At 38.8% G+C, this 26,119-nt stretch overlaps 1 protein-coding gene across 5 annotated transcripts in view; it reads right to left on the reverse strand.

The window, feature by feature from the left end:
* The window catches only part of Atp2c1 (ATPase secretory pathway Ca2+ transporting 1), a 113,874-nt gene that overhangs the window by 55,564 nt on the left and 32,191 nt on the right, over positions 1 to 26,119 (reverse strand). For 4 of the 5 annotated variants that reach the window (XM_048416917.3, XM_085689655.2, XM_085689658.2 and 1 more), the window contains 3 exons: positions 5,293 to 5,403; positions 2,875 to 2,991; positions 50 to 139 (listed from right to left, as the gene is read on the reverse strand). In XM_048416917.3, coding sequence (XP_048272874.3) covers positions 50 to 139; positions 2,875 to 2,991; positions 5,293 to 5,403 — 318 coding nt within the window. Of the gene's footprint in view, positions 1 to 49; positions 140 to 2,874; positions 2,992 to 5,292; positions 5,404 to 6,072; positions 6,159 to 26,119 lie in introns of all 5 variants that reach the window. The other variant, XM_085689656.2, reaches the window with a different exon arrangement.

Here is a 26,119-nt window from a genome sequence, read left to right on the forward strand (position 1 = left end):
TACAATTAACTAACAGATTAAAGTTTTAAAAATAGAGGAGTGTACTCACCACAGTGATACTGACAGCATCATCAAACTGATGCATTAAAATACTGATGACTGCAGAAGCCAGGAGCAGCATAATGAGGGGATTTTTAAACTGGAGGTGAAAAACAAACAATTCAACACTCTTATATGAAGGACAATCCCGCTTTACCTCAGTAAAAGCCTTTTTTATAAAGGACATCATTACAAAATTACAAGAGTCTATATGTGGTTTATTTTCAAGCAACAAAAAAGTAGAGATCATGCTTAAAAGCTATGTAACAGTTCCTTTTCAGAAAAAGAAAATTAAATATCAATATTTACAATAAAGAATTTGCTAAATTGAGTAGTGGTGGCAAACGCCTTTAACCCCAGCACTTGGAAGGCAGAGACAGGCGGATCGATGAGTTAAAAATCAGCCAAGTTTCAGGAGAGCCAAGGAACACAGAAAAATCCTCTACAAAACAAGTTTCAGAACAATCAGGGCTATTCAGAAAAATCCTATCTACAAACATAACAACAAAATTGTTAATTCTTTATAGTATGTATGTACCTGCAGCAGTACATTAATTTTTGGCTCTTTTATGCTTTTATGTAGTTCAGGCTAACTTCAAATAAATGATCTTCTTACCTAAGCCTTCCAATACTGGAATTATAGGAATGCAATACTAAACCTGGCTTACAGTACTATATTAATGTGACAAAGACAGGTGCTTGAATTTCTGAGACTGAAAAAGAAGGTTTTTAACCTAAGTACTGAGACTAAAAAACTGATAGCAAAATAAAACTATAGCAAACATACAGTGTATGGCTGAATAAAAGTAACTGGTCACCTGTGTGTTAAATAATTTTTTAGAAAGATTTATTTATTTATTATGTATCCCTGTCTGCAAGTATCCCTGCCCACCAGAAGAGGGCACCAGATCTCATTATAAATGGTTGTGAACCACCATGTCGTTGCCAGGAACAGAACTCAGGACCTCTGGAAGAGCAGTCAGTGCTCTTAACCACTGAGCCATCTCTCCAATTCCAACTTAAATATAATTTTAAGTGCCATAATCTTCAAATGGACCCTTAAATGAAGGAATCTGTCGTAACTAAGAATGAGACTAATGCTGTAGGAAGTCTTACAGCTAGTGGTTATCTGCCTACTGGGGCGTGGCCTCTTATACTATATATGCTGATGCAGTGCCTGCATCCGGACTCTTTTCCGGCCTCTCTGTTCAGGTTGTAGATTTCCGTTTTTGATCTCCGTTCCAGCAGTGGATTCTGACTTGTGAGTTTACCCCTAAATAAATAACCATCTATTTCTCAATTCTGAGCTAGTGTGGAATTCCTTTTAAGCGTCTTTCTTCAGACTAAAGCATTAGGTAAACCACAGAACCCTCTTTAATGTTAACTGCTAACCATCACACCTTGGTGGAGAGCCTTTTACCAACCCTAAGAAAAGCTCTGCCATGGTTCTAATTAAGTATGTCACTTCACAGGAGAGTACCAGACAGATGTTTACAGAACAACAAACTCAGTATTCTCCTAAAGAAGAAGAATCATCCAATATTGTATGACTAATAGATGATAGGTATTAACTGTTATTTATCTTAACTATATCTCAGGCACTGTTTAATTCTTACAGGAATCCTAAGAGTCAGGTACTCTGGCTAGAATAACAGGATCAAGAAAGAAAACAATTCAGTTACAGTGCCAGTCAAGCATGATAGGTCCAGATGAACTACAGTAGAATTTCCTTAAAGTAGGGTGCAAATATGAAGTTACAACTACAAATGGGAAGGCACCACAGTTCTATCAGTTCTTTACACAACCATGTGCACAAAGCTTATTGCATCAGCTGATGCTGTCTTTTAAACAAGTTAAACACAAACTTTCTAATGCCTTCACGAAGTATTTTTTGTTTAGCACACCAAACTTTAGTTTAAACCAGCCACAGAATCACCCAGCTTTTTACACTAATGCAATTGTTACCAAATTTTTAAAAGCTATAGTAAGCCTTTGCTAAAAACTAAAATAAAGGTAATTATGAATGACCATAATCTACTGTGAGCTTACTATTTTCTGAGGTCATAACCAATGTAGGCAAATAGAAATCAGAGTTGATAAGAAAGGTATAACTTATACCCTGGCAGTTAAGATTTAATTATGTATTTACTAATTTTCTAAGACAGTCAAGATTACCTGCAACTACAGCATTCTCCTATCATGAAGCCTAAGCTCAGCATCTTTAAAGAGACCACTGTCTAGTGTTGCTTATATAGGAAATGTTGAACATTGATATAGAAAATGCTGCCCTGTAAGTAATAGTCACTTTTCAATTTTGCCTGTGGGATAATGCCCTTATACCCTGTAAAGATTTTTCACTCATATTGGTTTAATAAAATGCTGATAGGCCAGGACCTAGGCAGGAAGTATAGGCAGAGCAACCAGACTAGGAGAATTCTGGGAAGAAGGCAGAGACACAGTCTCCAGCCAGACACAGAGGAAGCAAGATGAGAATGCCTCACTGAGAAAAAGTACCAAGACATGTGGTTGAACATAGATAAAAATTATGCATCAATGTAAAATGTAAGAGCTAGTTAGTAATCAGTCTGAGCAATAGGCCAAACAGTTTATAATTAATATAAGCCTCTGTGTGTCTATTTGGGACTGAACGGCTGTGGAACCGGACGTCTACAGAGTCAGAACTAAAACTATAGAAATTTCAACTTAACATTCAAATTTTTAGGGGAAAACATTACAAAAAAAATATTTCCTTTCTCTGTAGGTAAATATCATGGAATTCACAACCATAAAAGTAAATGTAGGTTACACCACAGAGATGGAGAGGGAGTATCTTACCTGAGAAATATACTTCTTCCATAGTGGTTCATCTTCACTAATATCAAACTCATTCCAGCCATGGAAGGCTCGCCTATGACTAACTTCAGATTTGTTTAAGCCATTCTGAAGATCAGCCTATTAAATTTTACATAAAAGTTATTCAAAATGTTGGTAGAGAGCAAACAAACACACAAGAACACACAGTATATGATTCCATTAAAAGAAGCTTTTTAAAAATGTGTTATGAATATTCTGCCTGCTTTGTGTATCACATTATTGCATTGCCTGCTGAGGCTAGAAGAGGACACTGGATTCCCTAAACTAGAGTCACAGACATTGGGAGCCACTGAGTAGGTACTGTTAACTGAACCTGGGTCCTTGGCAAGAACAGAAAGTGAGTGGCCTTAACCACTGAGCCATCTCTCCAGTCCCTAATAATTACAGAAAGTGTACCAGAGGTTTTGCATGGGACTTGATTAACTATAAAGAATTATCATTTGTTGGAGGACAACCTGAGATACACAGTGAGTTCTAGACCACCAGTCTAAGCTACAGAGTATGATCTTGCTGATCACATTTGTCAAAATACATACTTAAAACCAGTGCAGGGTGAACTTACTTTATTTTGGTAAGTAGGTATATCAAACTGCTTCTTAAATACTTATTTATAGCCACGAACTAGTGCTGTGTTCAGACTTGATCTTCTCTTTACCACAAATGGCAGTAAATGAAGACCTTCACAGCTAGTCATGGTTCTGAGAATAAGTGACTTCTGGGAGCTTAGCATTAAAGAGAACACCCAAAAACACCCCTTGATGGAAGCCAAACGAGTAGAGGAGGGTCCAGAAACACCATCTTACAGGTATGGCATACCTACTATCTTAGAAGCATGACATGGCCACAGCACTCGTGAAGTCACGACAGGTATAGTTGCCTTCATAGGCCCTATGCAACACTGAGTCAGTAAATATGCAGTCACAAACTAGGGGAGGGGTTCACGGAGCCCCACTCTACCCAGGGAACCTGACAGCAGACAGGAGTCGATAGAGAAGAAGTCATTGTCATCAGAGATATGGCCACTGGTGAGTCATCCTTGCTCTTGTACAGCACCACACTCAGGGCCACCCAACTAGTCCTAGCTAACCCGTGTGGGCCACAAAAGGAAACAAAAGGCTAGGAAGTGGAATGGGGACTTGGTGGAAAAAGACCGGGGCTGGTGAGTAGAGAGGGTAAAGGATGAGTGTAATCAGAATATTATACCCATGTATGAAATTATCAAAGATTAACTTTTTAAAAGTACACTGATATTTACATAAATAATGTCTCAATAAACAACAAGATGATGTTTTCTTTTTCTATAAAAAAAGGATTAAAAGTAAACCGTAATTCAAACGAACTTTAATTAGATTTTAACTATTTTTTTCTAAAATTTGTGTCTTCAAAAGAATATTCAGTGGGTTACATGTACCCTTCCTGTTCTCTGAACTTACCACTGAGATTTATTTTTTTACTCCTATATTATGTTATATCAGAATGAAAATATTGGTGTCTTAAATTAATCAAAATAATAAAGTTAACATGAACTTTTTCATGTCTTGGGATATGTCTTATAGTTATTATCATAACTTTAACAATGATAAAAAATGAAATTACAACATCCCAGAAATGGCTAATTTCCCTGGTCAGAAAGTTGCCAGGAGTTCAGTAATTAAGCTTTCTAAAACTTAAATTTATTTAAAATAGTGGTTTTAAAACTACGTATAAATATACCAAAATAAAACTTGCTAAAAATGGATACCAGGGTCTTTGGAACAACAATTAAAATGGGTAAATGAAAAATATTCTTTTCTTCATGTTACTAGACAGTACTTTTTAAAACTAGGAAGAGAATGAAATTATATAATTAACACTTATTTACAAACCTGCACTTGTACTTAGCTTTCACTTTACCTTAGAAAAATCTATTTAAATTAAAAAAAAAAATCCTGGTGGGCATGGTGGTACAAACCTTTAATCCCAACACTGAGGAGGTAGAGGTAGGCAGATCTCTATAAATTCTAGGTCAGTATGGTCTACAAAGAGAGTTCTAGGATAGCCAGGGCTGTTACACAGAGAAACTCTGTCTTGGGAAACAAACAAACAAACAAAATAAAATCCTAACACCATTTATGTTACTAATTAAATTACTTTCCCAACCCAACTGATAAAGAGAGCAAACAGACGCCGGCCATGCTACTCATCCTGAGCTGTACTGCTCAGCCACCACACACAGCCTTACTCCAGCCACACTTCCTGTCATGTCTCAATGCTCACCTGGGGCTATTATGCTAGACAGCACAAACCAGTATTTCTATCACTAAAGACGCAATAGGTCAGCACTGACCTAATCTAAATGGCTGCTTTACACGTCCCGCCTCCTCCTCACCAACCACTTACTTGGAGAATGCCTGCAACCTCACTGACTGGTAATTCACTTGCTTTCTTTGATGTCAATACAGGAATCATTGTTTCATTTTCACCATTAGGTATTTTTTGAAAACGTGCAACCTAGGAATAAAAACAAAGGAAAATTACTTGAATATACTAAACAACTAGAATGTAGTGTAGAATAATAAATGAAAATCCTAATATTCACAACAACTTATTTTCCACTTAGGAATGTATACTCAGATTAATAATGATTATCTAAGGCAATTCGATACTAACATTTTCTTGAAAGCAAATTTCAAAACCTTGGCTACCTATTAACAAAACGTATCATTCAAAATCTTCACATTATATTTTTTTAAAGATGCTAATTCTCCAGCGACATAAAATTAAAAAACAAAACAAATGCCTTTCCTATCAGATTCTGATTATTATGCACAATTATAATCCTATAATCTCATTATGTTTAATTTGAGGAACAAGAACTGCGAAGTTTTCTCCATATTAATCGCTCCCATGCTCTCACTTGTCTTTGAGGGACACCTAACCCTTCCGTACACCTCAGCAGCATGCAAGACTTCAAATGTAATTCTCAAACCAGGAGGAAAGTGAGACGCTCAAGACACAAGACAAGCAGAGGCAGCTGGCTGGTTAGGAACATAGAATAAGAGGCAGCAATGATGACAGCCATTTCATACAATTTTATAAACAAATATCCAAGTGTTTAATCACGGCTCTGAGTTCAGTCCTCACAGCCCACAGAAAAGCAGTGAAGCAGTGCACACTTACAATCCAAGAACCAGGAGGGTGGAATGTTGGATTCCTTGAGCCATCCATCCTAATCTAACCGGTGAGTTCCAGGTCAGTGAGACACCCTGTATCAAACCCAAAGTAAACTGTATCCAAGGCTGGCCTCTGTCCTCCAAATGTCATGCACCCACACACAAGAACATACACACAAAGACAGCACATGAACTACTCAATTATTAAATGTACTCATTCACTTGTATCATTAGCTCGTGTACGTCAATACAGAAGTTAATTATCAAAATAAGCTAAATGTACAGTGATGTTCCAATTAAAATATATTTTCTATCATTAAGCTACTGGTTGATGTTTAGCTCTGTGGTAGAGCATGTATGCTGCATGCTTAGCATACTTAAGACACTGGGTTAGGTCCCCAACATGAAAAAAACAAAGTTATTGAAAACTGCTAACTCTAACTCTGACACTCAATATACAGGATAAGAGCCTTATTCAAAATTTTCAAATAAGCTTTTGGCAAATGGAATCTATAAAGGGTCTCCACTTGAGGACACTTTATATAAAACCCTTCAAGGGCATTCCATTGGCCCAAAAGAGTTGAAAATCTCAAGAAGACAGACTTCACTTACTACAGGGTGAGACAGTCAGGGGCTGTGATGACAACGTTCTAAGCATATCAAGTACTGTGCTGAGACGTTCTTCAACTGCAACCACATCTACTGTCTCAAGTGTGTTCACAAGTGAAGGAGAACTAAACAACTGGAAAGCAAAACATCCAAGCCCTGCCCCAATGCTGGATGGAGTTTATTAGCTTACAGCTGTCACCCCAGTGAGTACTCAGTGAGGCAGAAAGCAACAGAGGCTTATCTGGAAACAGGAGACAATGAACAACAGGGATGAGGGACCTCATGAAGGAACGGAGCTGCCCATTTGGAGGAAACTGTCTCCAGAAGCCTGCTTACCCTAAATGCTGAACAGGGGCACCACAGAGCATAAGACAGATGCTGTTCCAAAGAAGGAGAGAGAGCAGCAGCCCCACTGATGCCCAGGAAGAGCCATCATCCTGAGCGCAGAGGTGCTTGCTCACACTGTTGCACAGGTAGAGAAAAATTTCTTAAGAATAAGACCTGTGTTAGGAAGAACTGAAAGCGCTTTATGCTTTTCTTTTACAACAACACACTGAGACATGTGAACTGTGTGCCTCAGACAATAGCTAGCTGGCCTCTGGTGAGCCGCCTGTTTCTCTCTTGGGCAAGTCAATCAAATTTCAGGTGAAGTCACAATCATTTCTACTCAGGCCCCCATCTTCCTCCTCCAAGAAAATGCTGCTTTCTCTATTTAAAAAAATTTCAAAAATAAATCTTAAAGACAGTATCCTACAACCTGAAATTTACTGCCAATGTAAGTTTACTCCAACTGTTTCAATCTGATTCACTTTCCACACTCATTCTGAGGACCCAGGTACAAAAGTAGAAATGCTGACCCTGTTTTAAGGAGCAAGAAAGGGGTGATTAGGCAGAACAACCTGATCTGGAAAGTAAGCCGCCTTTAAGGAGTACATACATACGGCTCTGGTAAAAACTTGTGTTTTTAGTTCTACCATACACACCTGTTTAGTGGTTTCTGTTTCTTTATTTCATTGACACAAGACATATTGAGTAATTAGCCTCAGGTACAAGTGCATTCAGATATTTACTAGTTTTACAAGATAGGAAACTGGGAAAGAATAGGGGCATAAAATAAATTTGAGTTGGACGTTGATCCTCATGATACACAAGTTTTTTTTGTGAGTCTGAACATTTAATCAGCTGCTTATCCATGCACGGATACATACATATTATTAACATTTCTGGGAAATCCTGGTTTCAGCCTAGTCTAAGCAGCAGATTCTGTTGCGGGGGTGGGGGGGGGTGGGGTGGAAATAGGTCTCTCTACCAGGCTAGCTTGAACTCAAAGAGATCCTCCTGCCTCTGCCTCCCAAGTGCTGGGATTAAACGTATGCGACACTCCAACCCACAAGAAACAGAAATTAAAAGATATAGTAGTATATTAGTATATTAGCAATGCTAACTTTGTCCACATAAAGAAAGGACAGGGACTAACCTAGGGGTGAAAAATGATTTCATTATCCCATATATGAACACAAACTGAGTTCAGGACACAGAGTTTAATGCATTATGATCTTCCAGTTAGTCCAGGAACTTTCTGGAAAACCTGTGTCTGTATTTGAGGAATTTTATTTTCAGTTTTTATGTTTGTTCTTCTCAGTATCTGCTTTACTTCACCTCCAAAACTTTGTAGATAGACAAATACTAATCAAAATTCCATTCTAACATATTTACTGCGCTGGAATAAGCGGTTTGCAGTAACAGGTCATACTTTCCCACTAAAAGGAAGATAGTAGCCTTCAAGTTGTTAGGATCAGGAACTGGATTTCCAGGGGAGAGAGGAGAGACATATCTGTGTCAGAGATTCTACAGGGCTGACAAAGTAGAATTACCATTTCCATAACTACAGAAAGATGGAATATTGCAGAGACAGGCCCAAGTTATAGTAGCGCTCCTAATAGCTATTCACTGCCCATCTCTGGTTCTGACTTAACACCTTATGACTACCAGGGAAATCCTTTTAGAATGAACAGACAAGGCATTAATTTCCACCAACCCAAAAATTAATAAGACTATCATCAAACAGACCTAACAGGATAGACTAATAATGGAGATACAAGATGGTACAGTACAAATTAAGACCACAATAAGACACCACTCTGAAATACTAGACTCCACTAGATTCACTATAATAGTTACGGTCAAAAGGACAAGAAAAAGATTACAGTGCTGGTGAAATGCAGATAGAGTGGTGCCTCCTACTCTGGTGTGGCTGTCCAATGTGGATCTATTACAGGGACAGGTCAACAGCTGCTACATGTTATTCTCATGTTATTAAGCAAGCATCTGATCTTTCTTAGTTAAATGAAATGTTATTTTTAAAAGACTGAATGACTTAGTTAGGGTTTAATTTTGAGAATTACAAAACATAAAAAGATCACATTCAAGTAGGAAGTGATAGCACGCGCCTTTAATCTCAACATTCAAAAGGCAGAGGCAGGCAGATCTCTGAGTTCAAGGCCAGCCGGGTCTACAAAGTGAATTCCAGGATAGCCAAGGCTACACAGAGAAACTGTCTTGAAAAACCAGGAAAAGAAAAAGAAAAAAAAAAAAAGATCAAGTTCAGCAGAAGGTAAATGTATCTTAAGAGCTACTGTGACTACCACAGCTTGTTTAAAGAGGTCCACTCTCTTATGGTCTCAACTGCCAAATATGCTTATCTCCTACTTAGTTTTAAACTTATCCTGCTGGCTGGAAGGTAGCTCAGTGACAGAGCCTGCCCTGCAGCTGAGACTCTGGTTTTAATCTCCAGTGGGGTGTGGGGAAGGCACCTGAGCTTCAATTTAAATTCCCTCCTCAGAGCTTTCATTTTTTGAACTACTACATTTTGGACCACTAACTCCAGCAACAAGCAAGCCTTTTACAAACAAAAGCCCACAGATACAAACACTCCTTCCACATCTATATCCTACAGAGCAAATTAATTCAAGAGATTAAAATATTTAGAGTGTGTAAATAATTAAATGTTAGTCTTATATGCATTAGACTCCTTCAGAGTTCCACTGAAGCCAGATTTTCATTTTACAAAGAGTCCAAGATTTAATTTTAATTTTTAATAATAAGCACTGCTACATAGTTTCTAATCTCACCCATATTAGAACCACACAGAAAAGCTACTGTGTCCCTAAAATTCACATTGAAGTCCCCAGCCCTAAAAGTGATGGAATTTAGAGAGTCCCTTTACGAAGTTAAATAGGTTCTGAGAACAATGTCTCCAAGGTAGGTTTACTACCAGACACATAAGAGCAGCAGAGGAAACCCTCTCCTGGAACTACATTATGTAGCACCTCCTGACAGGGCTCCTCACCTCCAGAACCTAGAGAAATAAATGTCTGCTGTTTAAGCCTATGAGGTCTGCCATGCTCTATTGCCTCAACAGAAATGAGCTAAGATGCAGGCTTTTTTATGCTTTTTGTCAACATAACCATGCAGCCACCATCTCCAGAGAGCATAAATCATGAGGTCTTAAGTGGAGCCAAAACATATTTAGTTTTAAAAATTCCCCTTGCTAAGTCTAACATGCAGCCAAAGTTAATAATCATTGACTTCACAGGGCAGAAAACACAGTTCCATTTTAAGAATGTGAAAAAGGTTTATTATAGACAGAAGAAAAAAAGCAAGATGACCGCAGGTCCAAATAAGAAATGAAGTTCAAAGTGATCTCCAGAAACCAAGCAGACTTACTCAATTTAAAAACCAACTGCTTCGGGGCTGGAGAGATGGCTCAGTGGTTAAGAGCATTGCCTGCTCTTCCAAAGGTCCTGAGTTCAATTCCCAGCAACCACATGGTGGCTCACAACCATCTGTAATGAGGTCTGGTGCCCTCTTCTGGCCTGCAGACATCCATGCAGACAGAATATTGTATACATAATAAATAAATAAATATTTAAAAAAAAAAAAACCAACTGCTTCACTGGCTGGGGATATAGGTTAATCAGCAGGACGCCCCATCCGCCCCATCCCACCCCACACCCATCCTAGTTCAATCTCTAGAACTATATGCTGGTGCACTCTTGTAATCCCAGCACTCTTGAGTTGGAAGTAAGAAGTCATTCTTCATAGAAAGTTTGAGGACAGCCTAGGCTACATGAGATCCTGACTTTAAAAAAAAAAAAATGCATGTTGATTAAAGCCTAAAGTGAAGGACACTAAATAATTCGATCTAGAATAGAGCTTACATACATGAACACAATCCTGGTAGAATCTGTACTTTTGCGACCTAGACGTAAGCAATATATACAAAAAGGTCCATACGTTATCATTAAAAATAGTAAAATATTTGGTTCCCAAAATATCCAAACAATTTCCAAGCCCCCTCCCCAAAAATTCCTTTGACTCATGTTCTGGTTGAGGAAGCAGCCACACTAGCCTACACTGTACCACATCCCACTGCATGAGATAACAGCTTGATGCAATAAGTATCAAACCAAACACCTTTAGAGCTTAGTACAGGACAACACTGAAGGCTCCCCCAACTTCAAATGCAGGGGCTCGGGCGTCAACAAAAGTTAAATTTAAGCAAGGAGTTTTATAACTTTAAAAGAGGGAGAAATCGTCCTTACCGTTTGCTAGTAAGCAACAGCAGGATTTATAAAGCAAGGATTTACTGCACTAACTGCTCAGTCCAACCAGCAGGTCTGAGTGAGACCCAGAAAATGCATCTCTAACAAGGTCTAAGTAGTAGGGATGCTTCTGGTCCAGGGACTATACCTGAGAACCACTACAGTCAAGGTCAGACCTTATCAACTCCAAATCATAATTCCATGTCTATGTTTTCCCAGCTGTGTGACTAGGAATAACTTATTTATCTTCTGAGTTCCTTCCCTCAGTGAAAAACTAGGAAAAATAGCTATTTTGGTTTCAAGAAGAATAAAAGTCAAACTGTTTATTTAAGGTGTATATCAGAGTATATTGAGAAGTATTCAAATTCTACGAACACTAGTACATATGCCTCGTCCCATTCTGGATCTTCAGAAGAGTCTAACCATGTTTTGACATCTTGGTATCTTTTGAAAAGTTTGTTTTTCTATCCAGGCTGCAGTTTCCCCTTCCTCCTCCCCTCCCTGCCACTTCCCCTTTGAAAGGGGGAGTAAGGAGGGAGTGGGAGCAAGGGGGGGGGCTCTCCCCTATCATCTCCTCCTCCATTTCTATTCAGAAAAGGGCAAGCCTCCCATGGATATCGACAAAACAAGGTATATCAAGTTGCAGCAAGACTAAGCACCTCCCCCTTATATTAAGGCTAGGAGAGGTAACCCAATAAGAGGAAGGTCCCAAAAGGCAGCAAAATAATTAAAGACAGCCCCTCCCTCCTCCCAAGCTATAAACTGTCACATATGTGCAGAGGGTCTAGACAGTCCCGTGCAAGCTTCCTGGTTGTTGATTCAGTCTCTGTGAGCTCTCTGAACCCAGATTAGTAGATTCTGTGGGGTTTCTTTGTGGTGTCCTTGACCCCTCTGGCTCCTACAATCCTTCCTCCCTCTCTTCAGCAGGATTCCCTAGGCTTGGTCTAATAGCTGGCTGTTTCCATCAGTTGCTGGATGAAGCCTCTCCGATGACAACTGGGCTAGGCGCCAATCTGTGAGTACAGCAGAACATCACTAGGCATCATTACATTGACATTTTTTTTTCTCCAGTCGTGTTTGGTTCTATACTAGGTCTCTGGGTCATCCAGTTTCTAGGTCCTGGCCCTCAAGGCTGTGTCAGTGGTGGGAACACTCTCGTGGTATGAGTCTAAGGCTTGACTAAGTCACTGGCTGACCATTTCCACAATCTCTGTGCCACCCTTATCCCAGCACATCCCATAGGTAGGACAGACCGTAGATCGAAGCTTGTGTGTGGGCATTTCCGGGTGAGGTAGAAACCTGGGGCAAGGAAAACTTCCAACAATCTACAAGGATGACCTCAGCTAAGACTACAAGCAATATGGGATACTAGACTGAACCGGCCATCTCCTGTGACCAGGCAAGACTTCCAGTGGAGGGACTGGGACACCAACCCAGCCACACAACCTTGAAAAGTTTTTATAACATCAAAACTACTAATGGGGAATGGGGGGAATCAATAGGCTTTTCTGTCTTAATAGGCAATTATGCAACAAACTCTGAAAGGGATTATCCTGAAATTGACCTGCACCTTTTAAATGATCTTCCACTGACAGTAAAAAAAAAAGATGAAAACTGATCTGAAAAATACCCTCCATCACCTGTGAATTACAGATATTTTCTACAAAAAAAAAAAACAGGCAAAGCTATGAATTCCACTGAAAGGACCGAGATTAAGGTTTTTAGCCACCAAACATTATTTTATTGGCAAATGCAGCTGTGTAAACGGAAGGTAAATTCTCATCTGGTTGAGGTCTTCAGGGACTACACCCTAGCAAAGGACTAGCAGTGGTCAGCAAGTACCAGTATGGCAAAGTCCCCTTAGATGGGAATCTCTCTTCGCTGCCAAGGAGGAAATGCTAGCGTGACATGACACAGGCAATGTGAATACATTTTATGAAATAATGCATAGGTGTCTAGAGACTGGTAATACCAAAATATTCAGGAATATGCACAAATGTTTCTATAATATTCAAGGTGACAGATGGCCTGCCAAGTAACTGTACTTGCCAAAATTACCTACATAAAAATTCTGTCTTACAGTCTAAAGGGCAGGATGGAATGTGTTGATTCTCAAACTAGATCTAGATCAATGTTTCCTAACTTTGGCTGTGCAAAATCAGAAGGGAAGCTGTTGTTATTTTTCTTTTCTGTGATCAGAAATCCAGTTAACCTGGATCAGAATCCACATGCCATCCTGAGGATGAGTGGGTTCCAGAAATGGGTCCTTCTTTATTCTCTCCAATTAACAAGTACAGGAGCCAGAGGAACAGACTAAACATTCCAAACAACAAGTTCAGCAAAGTACAAGCTGTGGAAAATTCTACAGAATAACGTGTTATCCACAAATAAACTGTAAGGAAAAGGAGAAACAGTTTCAAACTATATTAAAAATATGTCAACCAAAGGACTTAAAGGTAAGGGCATCAAACTTCAAGCCAGGCTCTGAAACAATACCTTAAGTCCTTTTATCTTGCAGACCTTCACTTTTCTGTTTAAAACAAAATTAATTTTATAGAACAGTCCCATTTTATATATCATGATTTGGATTTTCCCCACTGATTCAAGTAAAACATCCTGAAGGGAAGATGATTTCTCTGGAATAAACTGTGTCCCTTTGCCCCTCCAAAATTCCTATACAGAAACCTTAATTTCCAGTGTGACGGTTGACGGTTACTTCAATGTCACTGTGTTAGAAACGGAGTCATTACAGAGATAACGGTGGCTCTACAAAAAGAGAAAGCAGAAAAATGAGCACACAGAAGACAACACCAGAGAAGACAGCAAGAAGGTAGTTGTCTTAGGCAAAGAAAGGCCTCACCAGAAGCTAGTGCTGTAACTGTACAACTTTAGACTTCTAGCCTTAAATCTGCAGGAAAGTAATTTTTGTTTAAGCACACAGCAGCTCAGGCATACTAATACAATATGATTGTCCTGTTTACAGCAATGTGAATTTTGATTACTTTACTAAAATGGTTTACTTATGAGGTTAGGTTTTTTTTGGTTATCAAATTACTGTTTGGGAATTTATAATTAATATATCTCATGTACTTAGTTACCATGAAAGTATGTAAAATATCAGGCATTTTATCATACTTTGCTCAATAGATATTTCTTTCCAGTAGTACTATTATAGTTTTGTTTATACAAATTACATGGACTCTTCAGGTTTCTTTCCTATTTCAATGTGTGGCTTTAAACACATGTATAGCCCCATTTTTATGTCACAGACCTTCTATTATTCTATGAATTATATTACATCACACAGTCACTCTACTGCTCCCAATTGTGGCCCACAGGAAGCCCTGAATAAACCGGTTTATAAGGCCTTCTTGACCTGTGCTCACCAATTTTTAAGTACTTCCTTATTTCCTAGTGCAAGATGTTCCAAGATTACATTTGTATTTTCTTAGCCACAGCACTGGAATTAACCATTTCTCAAGCAAGCTTTGGTTCCTTTTATTGAAAAGCAGTATTCATAAGTGTTATGGATTCCAGGGCACCACAACAGAGTGTTAAGGAATTTTATTTACACGCACACATGCGCGTGCACACCCACACACATACCTTTCTTTGCTAATCCTGAGTACATGAAATATAACTTACTTCTAACTGTAAAAGCTACTCAAAAATAGAAGTGCTGTATCCCCGCCTCCGCGTTGTATCCCCGCCTCCACGCTGTGTGTGTGTGTGTGTGTGTGTGTGTGTGTCCCCCGCCTCCGTGCTGTATCCTCGCCTCCGTGCTTTCCATTTCTCGTCCATTCAGGAAATTTTCTTGAAGTCAGACTTCAACATGAGATGCATGTTTTATGGTTCGTTGTTTGCAATTGTTGGAAAACTATGGTTATTAGCAAACTCGCAGTAGTAAAAATAAGGAAGCTTTCTGAATAGCTAAGTGATGTTGGATATACACGATTTAGTAAAAGGAAGGTTACCCTAAATCAAAGAAGAGGAAATAAGAAACCATGTACCTTATCTGTGCAGAAGAAAACAGAGGAAGGATGTGTTAGAAACAGATTGGCCGTAGAGATGGAAAGAATGGCTCTCCTTGAAAGTGACCCTTATAAAATTCAGCTCAAAGTGCTGTACTACCTCTAAATATAACAAAAATTTCCACATATACCCTTGAATAAAAGTCCCTACTAGTATACTTTAAAGTTAAGCTTGAACTTTTTTCTTGAACAAAGCAGTAAGAATTCAACTATACATACATTCTATTGTCAGAGTTCAACCACCTAATACCAAAACTTAAGGGATGTAGCAAAAGTAGTACTAAGAGGGGGGTTGATAGAAATAAACACATTTAAAAGAAAACAAGTCTCAAACAACCTTACTTTATACTTCGAGAAAACAGAAAACAAAAAGAGTCGAGACTATAGCTTGGCTGGTGAATACTTGTCCAGTGTACTTGATACCCTGACTTGAAGCAGAAAAACCACATTCAAGGTCATCCCTAACTATACAGAAAGTTAAAGGCCAGCCTGGGTAACAGAAGACCTTATGTAGGAGAACAATAAGAACTCCAAGGACAAGGAAAAGAGGAGAGGGGAAGAGAAGGAGGATAAAGGGAAGAAGGGAAGAAGAAGAGGGGGAGGGGAGGAAAAAGAGTCAAAGTAGGCACAAAGATTAGAACAGAAACAAATGAAATCAAAATGGGTGGGACCAACTAAGAGTTGGCTTTTAAAAATGATAAAACTGACACACCTTTTACTAGATTAACAGAAAAAGACTAAAAGTCAGAAATAAAAAGAAGACCCATTATAACCCTGGAGACACAAAGACAATAACTCATAGAGTACTACTATCAACAACAGTCCACTCATAAATTGAATAACCCAGAAGAAATGGGTAAACTGAAATAGAGCAGGGCCCCAAAATAAGTCTGTGCATATGCTGTAATTGAATTTTCAACAAGGGTTCTAAGAATATACAACAGGAAAATGTGTTAGGAAAACTGCTAACCCACAGTGCAAATAACAAACCCACTCCTCATCTTCCACTGTCCAGATACTACAGAAATGCAGTCCCAGCATAAACTTATAATCTGAAACTGTAAAACTCTTACAAGAAAACAGGGAAAACTTGGTGTCGTTGGTCTTAACAATTCATGCACTTAACATCAAAATCAAAAACAACAAAAATAAACAAGTGAAACTTTACCAAACTAAAAAGTAAAATCTATAAGCACGAAGAAGGGAAAATATTAGGAGTAAAAAGAGCCTACGGTACAAGAGAAAACATTTACACACTGTGAATATGCAACAGATTAATCTATAAAGTACATAAAGAATTCTTAATAACTTAGCGGGTATTAAACCTAACTACTCCATTAGAAAATAAGCAAAGAATATATATAAATGGCCAAAAAGCACATCAATATGCTCAATATCACTAATAATGAGGGAATAGCATCAAAACCACAGTGAGATATCTCACACCTATAAAGATTACTACAATAATGAAATACAACCCAAGTGTCAGTGAGCCTTCACTGTTGGCTTTATAGTTTAATATGAAATTCTGCCACAAGTTCATATGTTGACTGGTTGGTCCCCAACTCATAGTATTTTGGAGGAGGGTTCTGAAAACTTTAAGACATAGAGTCTAGCTGGAAGGCACAGAGCACTAGGGGCATGCCTCTGAAAACTGTGTCTGATCCCTAATTCCATCCTGGCTCTCTACTTCCTGTTGGTAATAAACAGTCTTCTCTGCCATATATATGCTCCTCCATCAATAGTGAATGGAGCTAAAGACATGGAATGAACCCTTTGAAGCTAAGAACCAAAATAAATTTTCCTTAAGTTATGCTGAGTATTTGTTTAGAGCTGTGCAAAAGTAACTAACAGGATATTGTTTTAGTTACTGTTCTACTGCTGTGAAGACATAACATTAACCAAGACAGCTTACAAAAGGAAGCATTTAATTGGGGCTTGTTTAGAGTTTCAGAGGATTATTCCATGATCATCATGATGGGAAATGTGGGAGAAGGCAAGAAGGCATAGTGCTGGGGCTGTAGTTGAGAGCTCACATCTGATCCACAAGTTGAGGCAGAAATAGACTGGACCTGGTATGGGCTTTTGAAACCTCAAAGCCCACCCCAGTGACACACCTACTCCAATAAGGCCATGCTTCTCAATCCTCCCAGGCAGTTCTACTAATTGATGATCAAGTATTCAAATTCAATCCACCAAAGATATAATACAAAATAGCACAGCTACTATGGAAAAGTATGGCTCTTCAAAATCTTAAAAGGTAATTGCGAAGTGCTCGAGAAACAACTTTTTTGAGTTCTGATTAGAAAGAATTAAAATCAGATCTCAAATACATTAGTATTCCAGTGTTCTTCACAGCACTATTCATAACGTAACAGAAACAGGTGTGGAACACCCTAAATCAAATTGATAGATAGAATACGGTATATGCATACCACATTGGAAAAAGTAAATTCTGCAAAATATCAGAACACAAACCCTAAAACTACTATAAGCAAAATAAGATAGATGCACAAAGACAAACACTGCAGGGTTCTATTTACATATGAGTGTCTAACACAGTAGAATTCAAAGACTCAAAGAATGGAGTGGTGGATGGGGGGATGTTATTAATAGCATAAAGTTTCAGCCTCAAGGAAATCAAATCAAAAACAGTGTCCATAATCAACAAATGGACGCCTAATATCTGATAATAAGGTGCACCGTATGTTGTGTTCTTACCATGTGCTGAGTAGTTTTGTGTCAATTTGACACAATGGGGAGTAATTTAAGAAAGAGAATTCAATTAAGAAAATATCCCAGGTAGGACTGGCCTGTAGGCAGACCTGTGGGGCATCCTCTTGATAAAGATGTGGGAGGGCCCAGTCCACTGTGGGAGGTGCCAACCCTGGGGGGGAAAAAAAAAAACAAAAAAAAACAGGCAGAGCAAGCCAAGAGGAGCCAGCCAGGGAGCAATGCTTCTCCCTGGTCTTGGCTTCCAGGTCCCGTCTCCAGTTTCCTGCCCTGCCTTTCCTCAATGATGGACAGAGTAAAGTGCAAGCCAAATAAATCCTTTCCTCCAAGAGCTGGTTTCTGTCAGTGTTTATCACAATAGAAAACAAAACAGAACATTACCACAAGAGAACATTTTAAGAAAAATTTACATAAGCAAAATTACACCTCTTGATCCCAAGTTTGAGCAGCTCTATGAGTTCTCATAGTAAAATAAAAGTGCTACATTTCAATTTCCAGCACAGAAGCCAAGATTCTGAAACAGACTATGGTGTTCATTCCCAACTACTGGGGCTGAATACAACTGTCAACTATCTATAATCCAACTAAACCACATCTGACTTACATAAAGCCAACAGACCAATTCCAAGATGCTTAACATTATTATTTTGGGGAAAAATACTCTTTATTTTTTATTCTTTGTAGAATTTATTTTGTAGGTTTATTCTTTGTAGAATCCCCCACTGTGCTTTATTCTGCCAACCAATGGTTGGCAATGGCCACTTGAAGTCACAATTCCAGAAATGAATTCAATCAGTACACACCAACAAAAGTTGTGTCTAGAAAAACCAGTTCCCACCATGAATAATGGCAAGCAAAAATAAAACAATGATAAAGCAGGCAAGAAAACACCACACACGTTTTTATAGACAACAGAGATAGCTCAGGAGTGTGTGTCAGGTAACACCGAAAGCAAGCTAGGACGAACAGTTCTCTCCTCATTGACTAGTCAGCCTGAATTTTACCTGTCTGGCAACCAACCATTTTCCTCTCAAGCAAAAAAAATAAAAAAATTAAAAAAAACCAACAATATTGCATTTTCTGGCATATGATGGTTCTGAGTTTGTTTTTGGTTGGTTGCTTGTTTAGTTGGTTGATTGTGTTTGTTTGTTTTGGTGGTGGGGTGGTGAGACAAGGTCTTCTGACTATGTAGCAACAGTTGGCCTGGAATTAGCTATGTAGACCAGGATGGCCTCAAATTCTGCCTCCCAAAACATCAAAGGTGTCTGCCACTACTTGAAAAGCCCTTAAAGAACCTGGAATATATGTGTTTCTATTATTCTGACTCTTTAAATTAAAAACACAAACTCTAGGGCTGGGGTATAGGCCAGTGGTAGAGTACATAACACAACACTCAGCAGAGCAGCAGCAGGAGTGCAAAGGGGGTGAACAGGAAGCTGAATGAGGACACAGTTCCTTACCTGTGTTACTGCACATAGTCCTAAGAAAGCCCTTTGAAGAAGGTATTGCATTTTTTTTCCTATTTCATAGTTTGAGCAATTAAAAACAAAAGAACAACTTATACAGGGTAAAGAGAAACTAACAAGACTAGTAAGTACTATGAAAAATTGAGCCAATGTCAGACTCTCAAAGATCTCTTAAGTCCCACAGACAGTATTTAAACTAAGCAGGTAACCCAAAAGCTTCAAAAAACCAAACCACACTCAGAACTAATTTAAGAAAGGTGAGATCAGCTTTAATTACAATCTGAAAACAAAATTTGCCTAAAAGCAAACTCAGAACCAAAGAGTTTTCACCCTCCCACCTTCTTGTTTACACACACACACACACACACACACACACACACACGCATGCATGAAAATTCCTCTAATAGACTGAGTTGATGATTTCTGAAATTTATACAAAGCACACAATGATCACTTACAAGCGGGATTCATCTAAGAACTCCAGGATTATATTGTCTGCCAACAAGACATTTTATCAACTCTGTCACCCTGAAGCCCAAGGCCAAAAACTAAGTAATCTCTGGCTAGGTGATCCTACAGTGCTAACAACTCAGTATACTACATGTTTCACTAGGCTGCATCCTGCTTAATACTTTATTGACAACTCAGATAAGCAGTACTTATCCAAGATGATAACAATATGAGGCTTTATTATGGAAATAAAATTCAAAGGAGCTTATCATGATGCACCAATGTGTAGAAGCAATATACTTCCACTTCCTCTTTGCAAAAGTAAATACGGATTTATTACACACAACTGTAAAAACCGACTACTAAGTACCGATGGAATGGCTCTAGAATAGCAATTCAGGCAAACATGAAGGTAGGCTGACTTTATCCACCACTTAAAGGCACTGTGAAAGTCTCTCCTCAGTGTGACTTCAGTTCTAAAAGGGCAAATACCAACTCTACACTACATCACCAAAAAGACAGCTTTTTAGTAACAAGCTCAGAACATCCGGCAATAATCCAAGAATGTCTTAAGGAGCCTGTGTGCATTGTAGGGCATTACTGGAGCTTACTCTAAAACATGTCACACCACTGCAATATTTCTAGAAAATACTTTAAAGAAGACTTGAAGGGAAACAATTAAATTTTAAAAAAGAATTTAATGGGAAGAATTAAAATGTTTGGTCTGGAAAAAGAGACTTATGAAAGGCAGTGTCTGACCATTACCTGGATTCCAATAAAGTTTTCTATAAAGAAAGAACATGACAGAAACAGTCAAATACTTTAATAGGAAACATGACGTGTAAGAGCAGAATGAATACAACCAACTCCCACAGTTGCCAGAAACTCCTTAGGCGAGCACTAGAGCCACTTCATATAGGGTAGGAAGTTGGCCCCCTTCTGGCCCCAATCATTCTAGAATTAACGTGGCAAGTGCAGGGGATTTCACTGTCACTGAGAGCCCATGGTAAGGCCCCAGGTAACACCAGCTTCCAGCATGAGTGGGTGGCCTCTCGGAGGAGATGCTATGAAACATTTCCCTCCATCAGAGCCCTAACTTCCAGAGCATGGCCTCCATGGGGCTCACGGTCAGGCTAGTTCTTAGATGTTCTACACAGAGAACTGAATCTGGCAAAATCAGGATAGCTCCTGCTCAGGAGAGCACCTGTTCAGCACTCACACGGCCCTAGCACCACAGAAACAAAACCCTAACGGAATCACTTCTAGGAAATCAGGTTTTGCCTCCAACGCTTGCAATACTTAAGAAGAAAATAAAAGGTCCCAAATGCTAAAAAATATTTGTACTTAAACGCTCATTCTAATCCATTTGCAGTTGAGCACATATAAATAATAACAAAAAAAGCATTACCTCTGAAGACCAGCAGGGATTATGCATAGGAAAAAGATCTTATTCCTAAACTGTAGTCTAATTTTATTTTAATGAGTTTTCTTACAAAACTACAAATTTTCTCATTTAAAAAAAAGAAAAAAAAGGAGGGGACAAGTTGTAAGAAAACGAGTTTGAGGTAGATGAGACAGTGTTATGCATCCCAATCCTATGGCCAGAGGGAAGCTGTCTCTCCACACCATATCACCACCTTCGGTAGACATACTTAAATACTTTTGATTTTTTTTTTATCATTATAACAAACAGAACCAAATAACTACAATTTTTTTTAACTCAATTCATCTTGGACCCAATGTCACCACAGCTGTTCCAATGGACATCCCAGTACAGAGCTATGCAGTACAAGTACAGGTTATATCCCGGAAGAGACAATACCGATGTGTTTGTTATTCTGGTAGTTACTGCTAAACTGACCTCCACAGAATTGCATCAAGCCTCTCCCACAATGTTCAGGAGCTTCTACTGTACCTGCAATCTGGCCAGGCCCAGGCACCACCATACTCCTAACTGCTACCAATCAGATGAGTAGGCAATCATTGATGTGCAGATTGTGGGGAGGGTTTCAGACAGGATTCTGTTATGTAGCTCAGGCTGACAAGATCTTTCTGCCTCAGCTGCAAGCATGTGCCAGCACTAGCTGGTACTTGTTCTAATGGGTCCACTTCTTCATCATTAGCACTGAAAATGTTTTCATGGCTCTTGTGGCCATCTGCAATCTCTTGCTGTGAAGTACTTTCTTGTGGCTTTTGCCTTGTTTCTCTACAAGTTACCATTTCTTATAGATTAACAAAGTCTTCTGCAGGAAAGTAACCATCTATAAATTATTTCAAGTATGTATACAATTCATTTTGAGATTTTATATTATCCTTTTTTTAACTTTTCACTATTACAACTTCACATTCCCTCCCTAAGGTCAGCTAGTCATCTTTGCAACACTGGATAATTCATCAATAAAGAGAGGAATAAAACAGTATGAATGTAAGCTCTTATACAGACTCCTTGTACACTACCTAGAATAAGGTCATAAGCAAATACCCCAAAAGCCCTTACTTGTGGAGCTGGAGAGATAGCTCAACAGTTTAGAGGCACTTACTGCTCTTGAGGACCAGAGTTTGGCTCCCAGCACTTATATCAGGTGGCTCACAAGTGACTGTAACTCCAGTTCCAGGGAATCTGACACCCTCTTCTGGCCTCCTAGGGAACCAGGCTCACATGTGATACACAGATATCTCTGTAGGTACTCAATCATACATATAAAGCAAAAAATAAACAAAATCCCTTTTTAAAAGCTTTATTTTTGGCCTGGCAGTGGTGGCGCACACCTTTAATCCCAGCACTCGGGAGTTTGAGGCCAGCCTGATCTACAAGAGCTAGTTCCAGGACAGACTCCAAAGCTACAGAGAAACCCTATCTCAAAAAACAAAAATAAAAACAAACAAAGAAAGAAACAACCTTTTTTGTACCTATGTAAGAATATTGAAATCTCAATAAAGGTCAATTCAATGTAATATCTATAAAAATTCCAATTAACTCTTTTACAGAAACAGACAAGCAGATTCTAAAACTCACACAGAAATGCAAGGGAACCAAAGCAGAAGAAAAAGTCTGGGGGGAAAAAAGAAGTTGGTCTCGTACTTTGTTTCAGAATGGTCTACAAAACTATACATTAGTCAAAATAGTGTGATGCTGGCAACAGCAGACAGACAACAAACAGAGCCCCACGTCAGGAGACATGGAAAACAGAGGGTACAAAGACAACTCAATGAAGAAGTTTTATAAATAGATGATACTGAATAATGATATTCCCTACAAAAGAATACAGCTGGATTTTTATCTCAAAATTTATCAAGTGCAAGAGCTTACCTGTAAAATACTTAGAATAAAACATAAATCTTTATCAGGTTTAATCATTATGGTCTACAATGAAAGCACAAACAACAAACAAAAACAAAATTAATCACAATTTAAAGCTTATCGTAAATGCAAGGAAAACCACATCAAAAAACTAAAAAGAACATCCACAGAACAGAGGAACTACTTGAAAACCATCCCTCTGACAAGGGCCTAATAAATAATTGTGCAACTAACTCTTACATAAGTATAGCTAAAGCATGTATTTCTATCCAGTATCCAGGCTATTTAGAAAGAAATAGATTTAAAAAAAACTTCTATTTATGAACTCTTAACTAAAAAATAAAAATAAAATTTAAAAAAAATTATGAAGTGGTTAGAGACCTGAACTTTTCCAAAGGCATACAAGTAGCCAAAAGTACGTGAAAAGACGCTGGGCATTATTAGTGATTGGGAAAACACACACCAAAACTACAATGTTCAACACTTACATCCTGGGATGGAGATTTTAAAACAAAAGAGTAAAATGTAGGAGAGGATGTGAAGAAAATATTTTGACACCTGCATTGCCAGAAAGAATGAAAACGATCAAATACTTCTGTAGTTCCTTAGCTAAACCACAGTATCACCACACGGCTCATCATGCTACGCCTACATGTGTACCCAAAGAATGGGAAATACACTCAGGAAAAAAACTTATATATGAATATTCACAGTAGTATTACTTAAGTTGCCACAAAGTAGAAACAGATCAATGTCCATCAAATGATGAGTGAATAAATATGATACACACATACCTTAGAATATTATTCAGTCACAAATAGAAATAAAGTACTAATACATACCTAAACAAGGAAAAACAGAAAGAAGTCAAACATAAAAGTCACATATTGTTTGAATACATTTATATAAAACATACAGTATAGGAAAATCCAAACACAGAAACTAGATTAGCAGCTGCTAGGAACTGGGGAAGGAAAGAACAGGAAGTAAATGCTAATAAGTAAAGACTTCTTTGGGGGAGGTGATGCAGAAGCTCTGCAATCAGACTATGCAGGATGCTGTGAAGGAGCTGGAGCACATGGAGGTACACTTCAGAACAGGACTAATGGCAATACAAACGGATTGTATCTTTTTCAAAAAGTAAAGGTCAAGTTTTACAAAGCAAACCCTGAGTTACTACAACAACAGAGCACAAGCACAGTCAAGGGACTCTGGATCTAGAACATCCAGAGCAAAGAAGATTCATCTGGGAAGCAACATCAAGTACTGACAGTCATGGAACTCTAGCTCGTACAAATTCCCCAGCGTGGAAGGAAGATGGAGACGGAGGGCTGTAACTAGGGAACCAAGCAAGCCATCCCAGGGGAATGAAGGCTCCTGTAATCCAACTGCTACCTGGCACACAATGCAGCTCTGCCCAGCTATAAGCAAACCCAGTGCTTTCAACAAGCAGCTCTCTACTACAAATAAATCGAAGAACGATGCAGTCACCATTTACTTCAAATAGATTTAAAAATAATAAAAATCAAGCAAGAGTGGGAGGAGGCTAAAACAGAATACAAATGGTAAGAAGTTGAACCTAATCTGCATTGCACATGGAAACCCAAGTAGGCAGGGATGAAACCAAGCCAAGAATCTTTGGAAATGAGAATTTGCCTACGTACTCAAAGCTAATGAAAAATAGTGTGTTCTACTTTAAAATTTATTTCCTGGATCAGGGAGATAGCTCAACAGATAAAGACACTTGCCACACACGCCTGATGACCTGAACCCACATAAAGATAGAAGGAGAACAAACTCCACAAAGTTCTCATCTAGCTTCTGCATGCACGACCAAATATAGCCACATTGTTCACATACACTTATAACAATTTTTAATGTATTTCTTATGAGGAAGTGGTTGTGAATTAGGGCTGAACAAGTCGATCAATTACTATGGATAAGACTTCTGAAAAAAGATATAAGAAGGAAAAGTGTCGGAGCAGAAGCAGCCTTGAAGGAATGTATAAACAGTAAATGAAGTCCTGAGTGTGTGTACTGTTGATATGGGAACAGCCAAATCCAGACGCCTCAGACACATGGGAAATTGGCAAAGACACACACACACACACACACACACACGCCCATATATCCCAAGTTAGGCTCAGAAGTATAGCAAAGCCTTCCTCTGGTCCAAGTGCAAATATTAGCAGTGTATGCAAACGCTGGCACCCACAGATTCTCCCTCCAGATGTTTATAGCCTGAAACTGCTCACCTACGAATACTAGTTAACGCACCACATCACATCCCTCGGCGCTGCTCACCTATGGATACTAGTTAACGCACCACATCACATCCCTCAGCGCTGTACATAATTAATGCTCAAGTTCCAGATTCCTGTGTAGTTGGAGCGGCTTCATAAGGGCATGCACGGCCCACCTGATCCCAGCTTTTCTGTATGTATGTCTGTGTGTCTGTGCTTTCCTCATCCCATCACTGCCCTACTCAGGTTTCCAGAACCAAACAACACAGGGAATCGTAGGAAAGAGAGGATTCAACAAACATTAGACTAGAATGAACTCTGTGGTTCCACAAGTTGAAACAACCATCAGCATCCACTCACACAACTGACACATAGTACAAATGACAAATAGGGAAATAAAAACATGTAGCTATGCATGCTATTGTATGTGACCTGCTAACTCAATTTCACAAGACCTCAGGAGCACTGAGCTCACCAGCCACCCACATGTTGGTTTCTAGATACTGTTCTCCATATGCTCTCAGATCCTTTAGGAAAATGGTATGATTCCATAGTTGGTTCAAACAAACAATGTAACAGCCAAGATGCACCTGCAACATGAGGTACCAGAATGTATA

Source organism: Myodes glareolus, chromosome 4, assembly GCF_982192425.1.
Source record: "Myodes glareolus chromosome 4, mMyoGla1.1, whole genome shotgun sequence".
In the NCBI taxonomy this organism is placed as follows: domain Eukaryota; kingdom Metazoa; phylum Chordata; class Mammalia; order Rodentia; family Cricetidae; genus Myodes; species Myodes glareolus.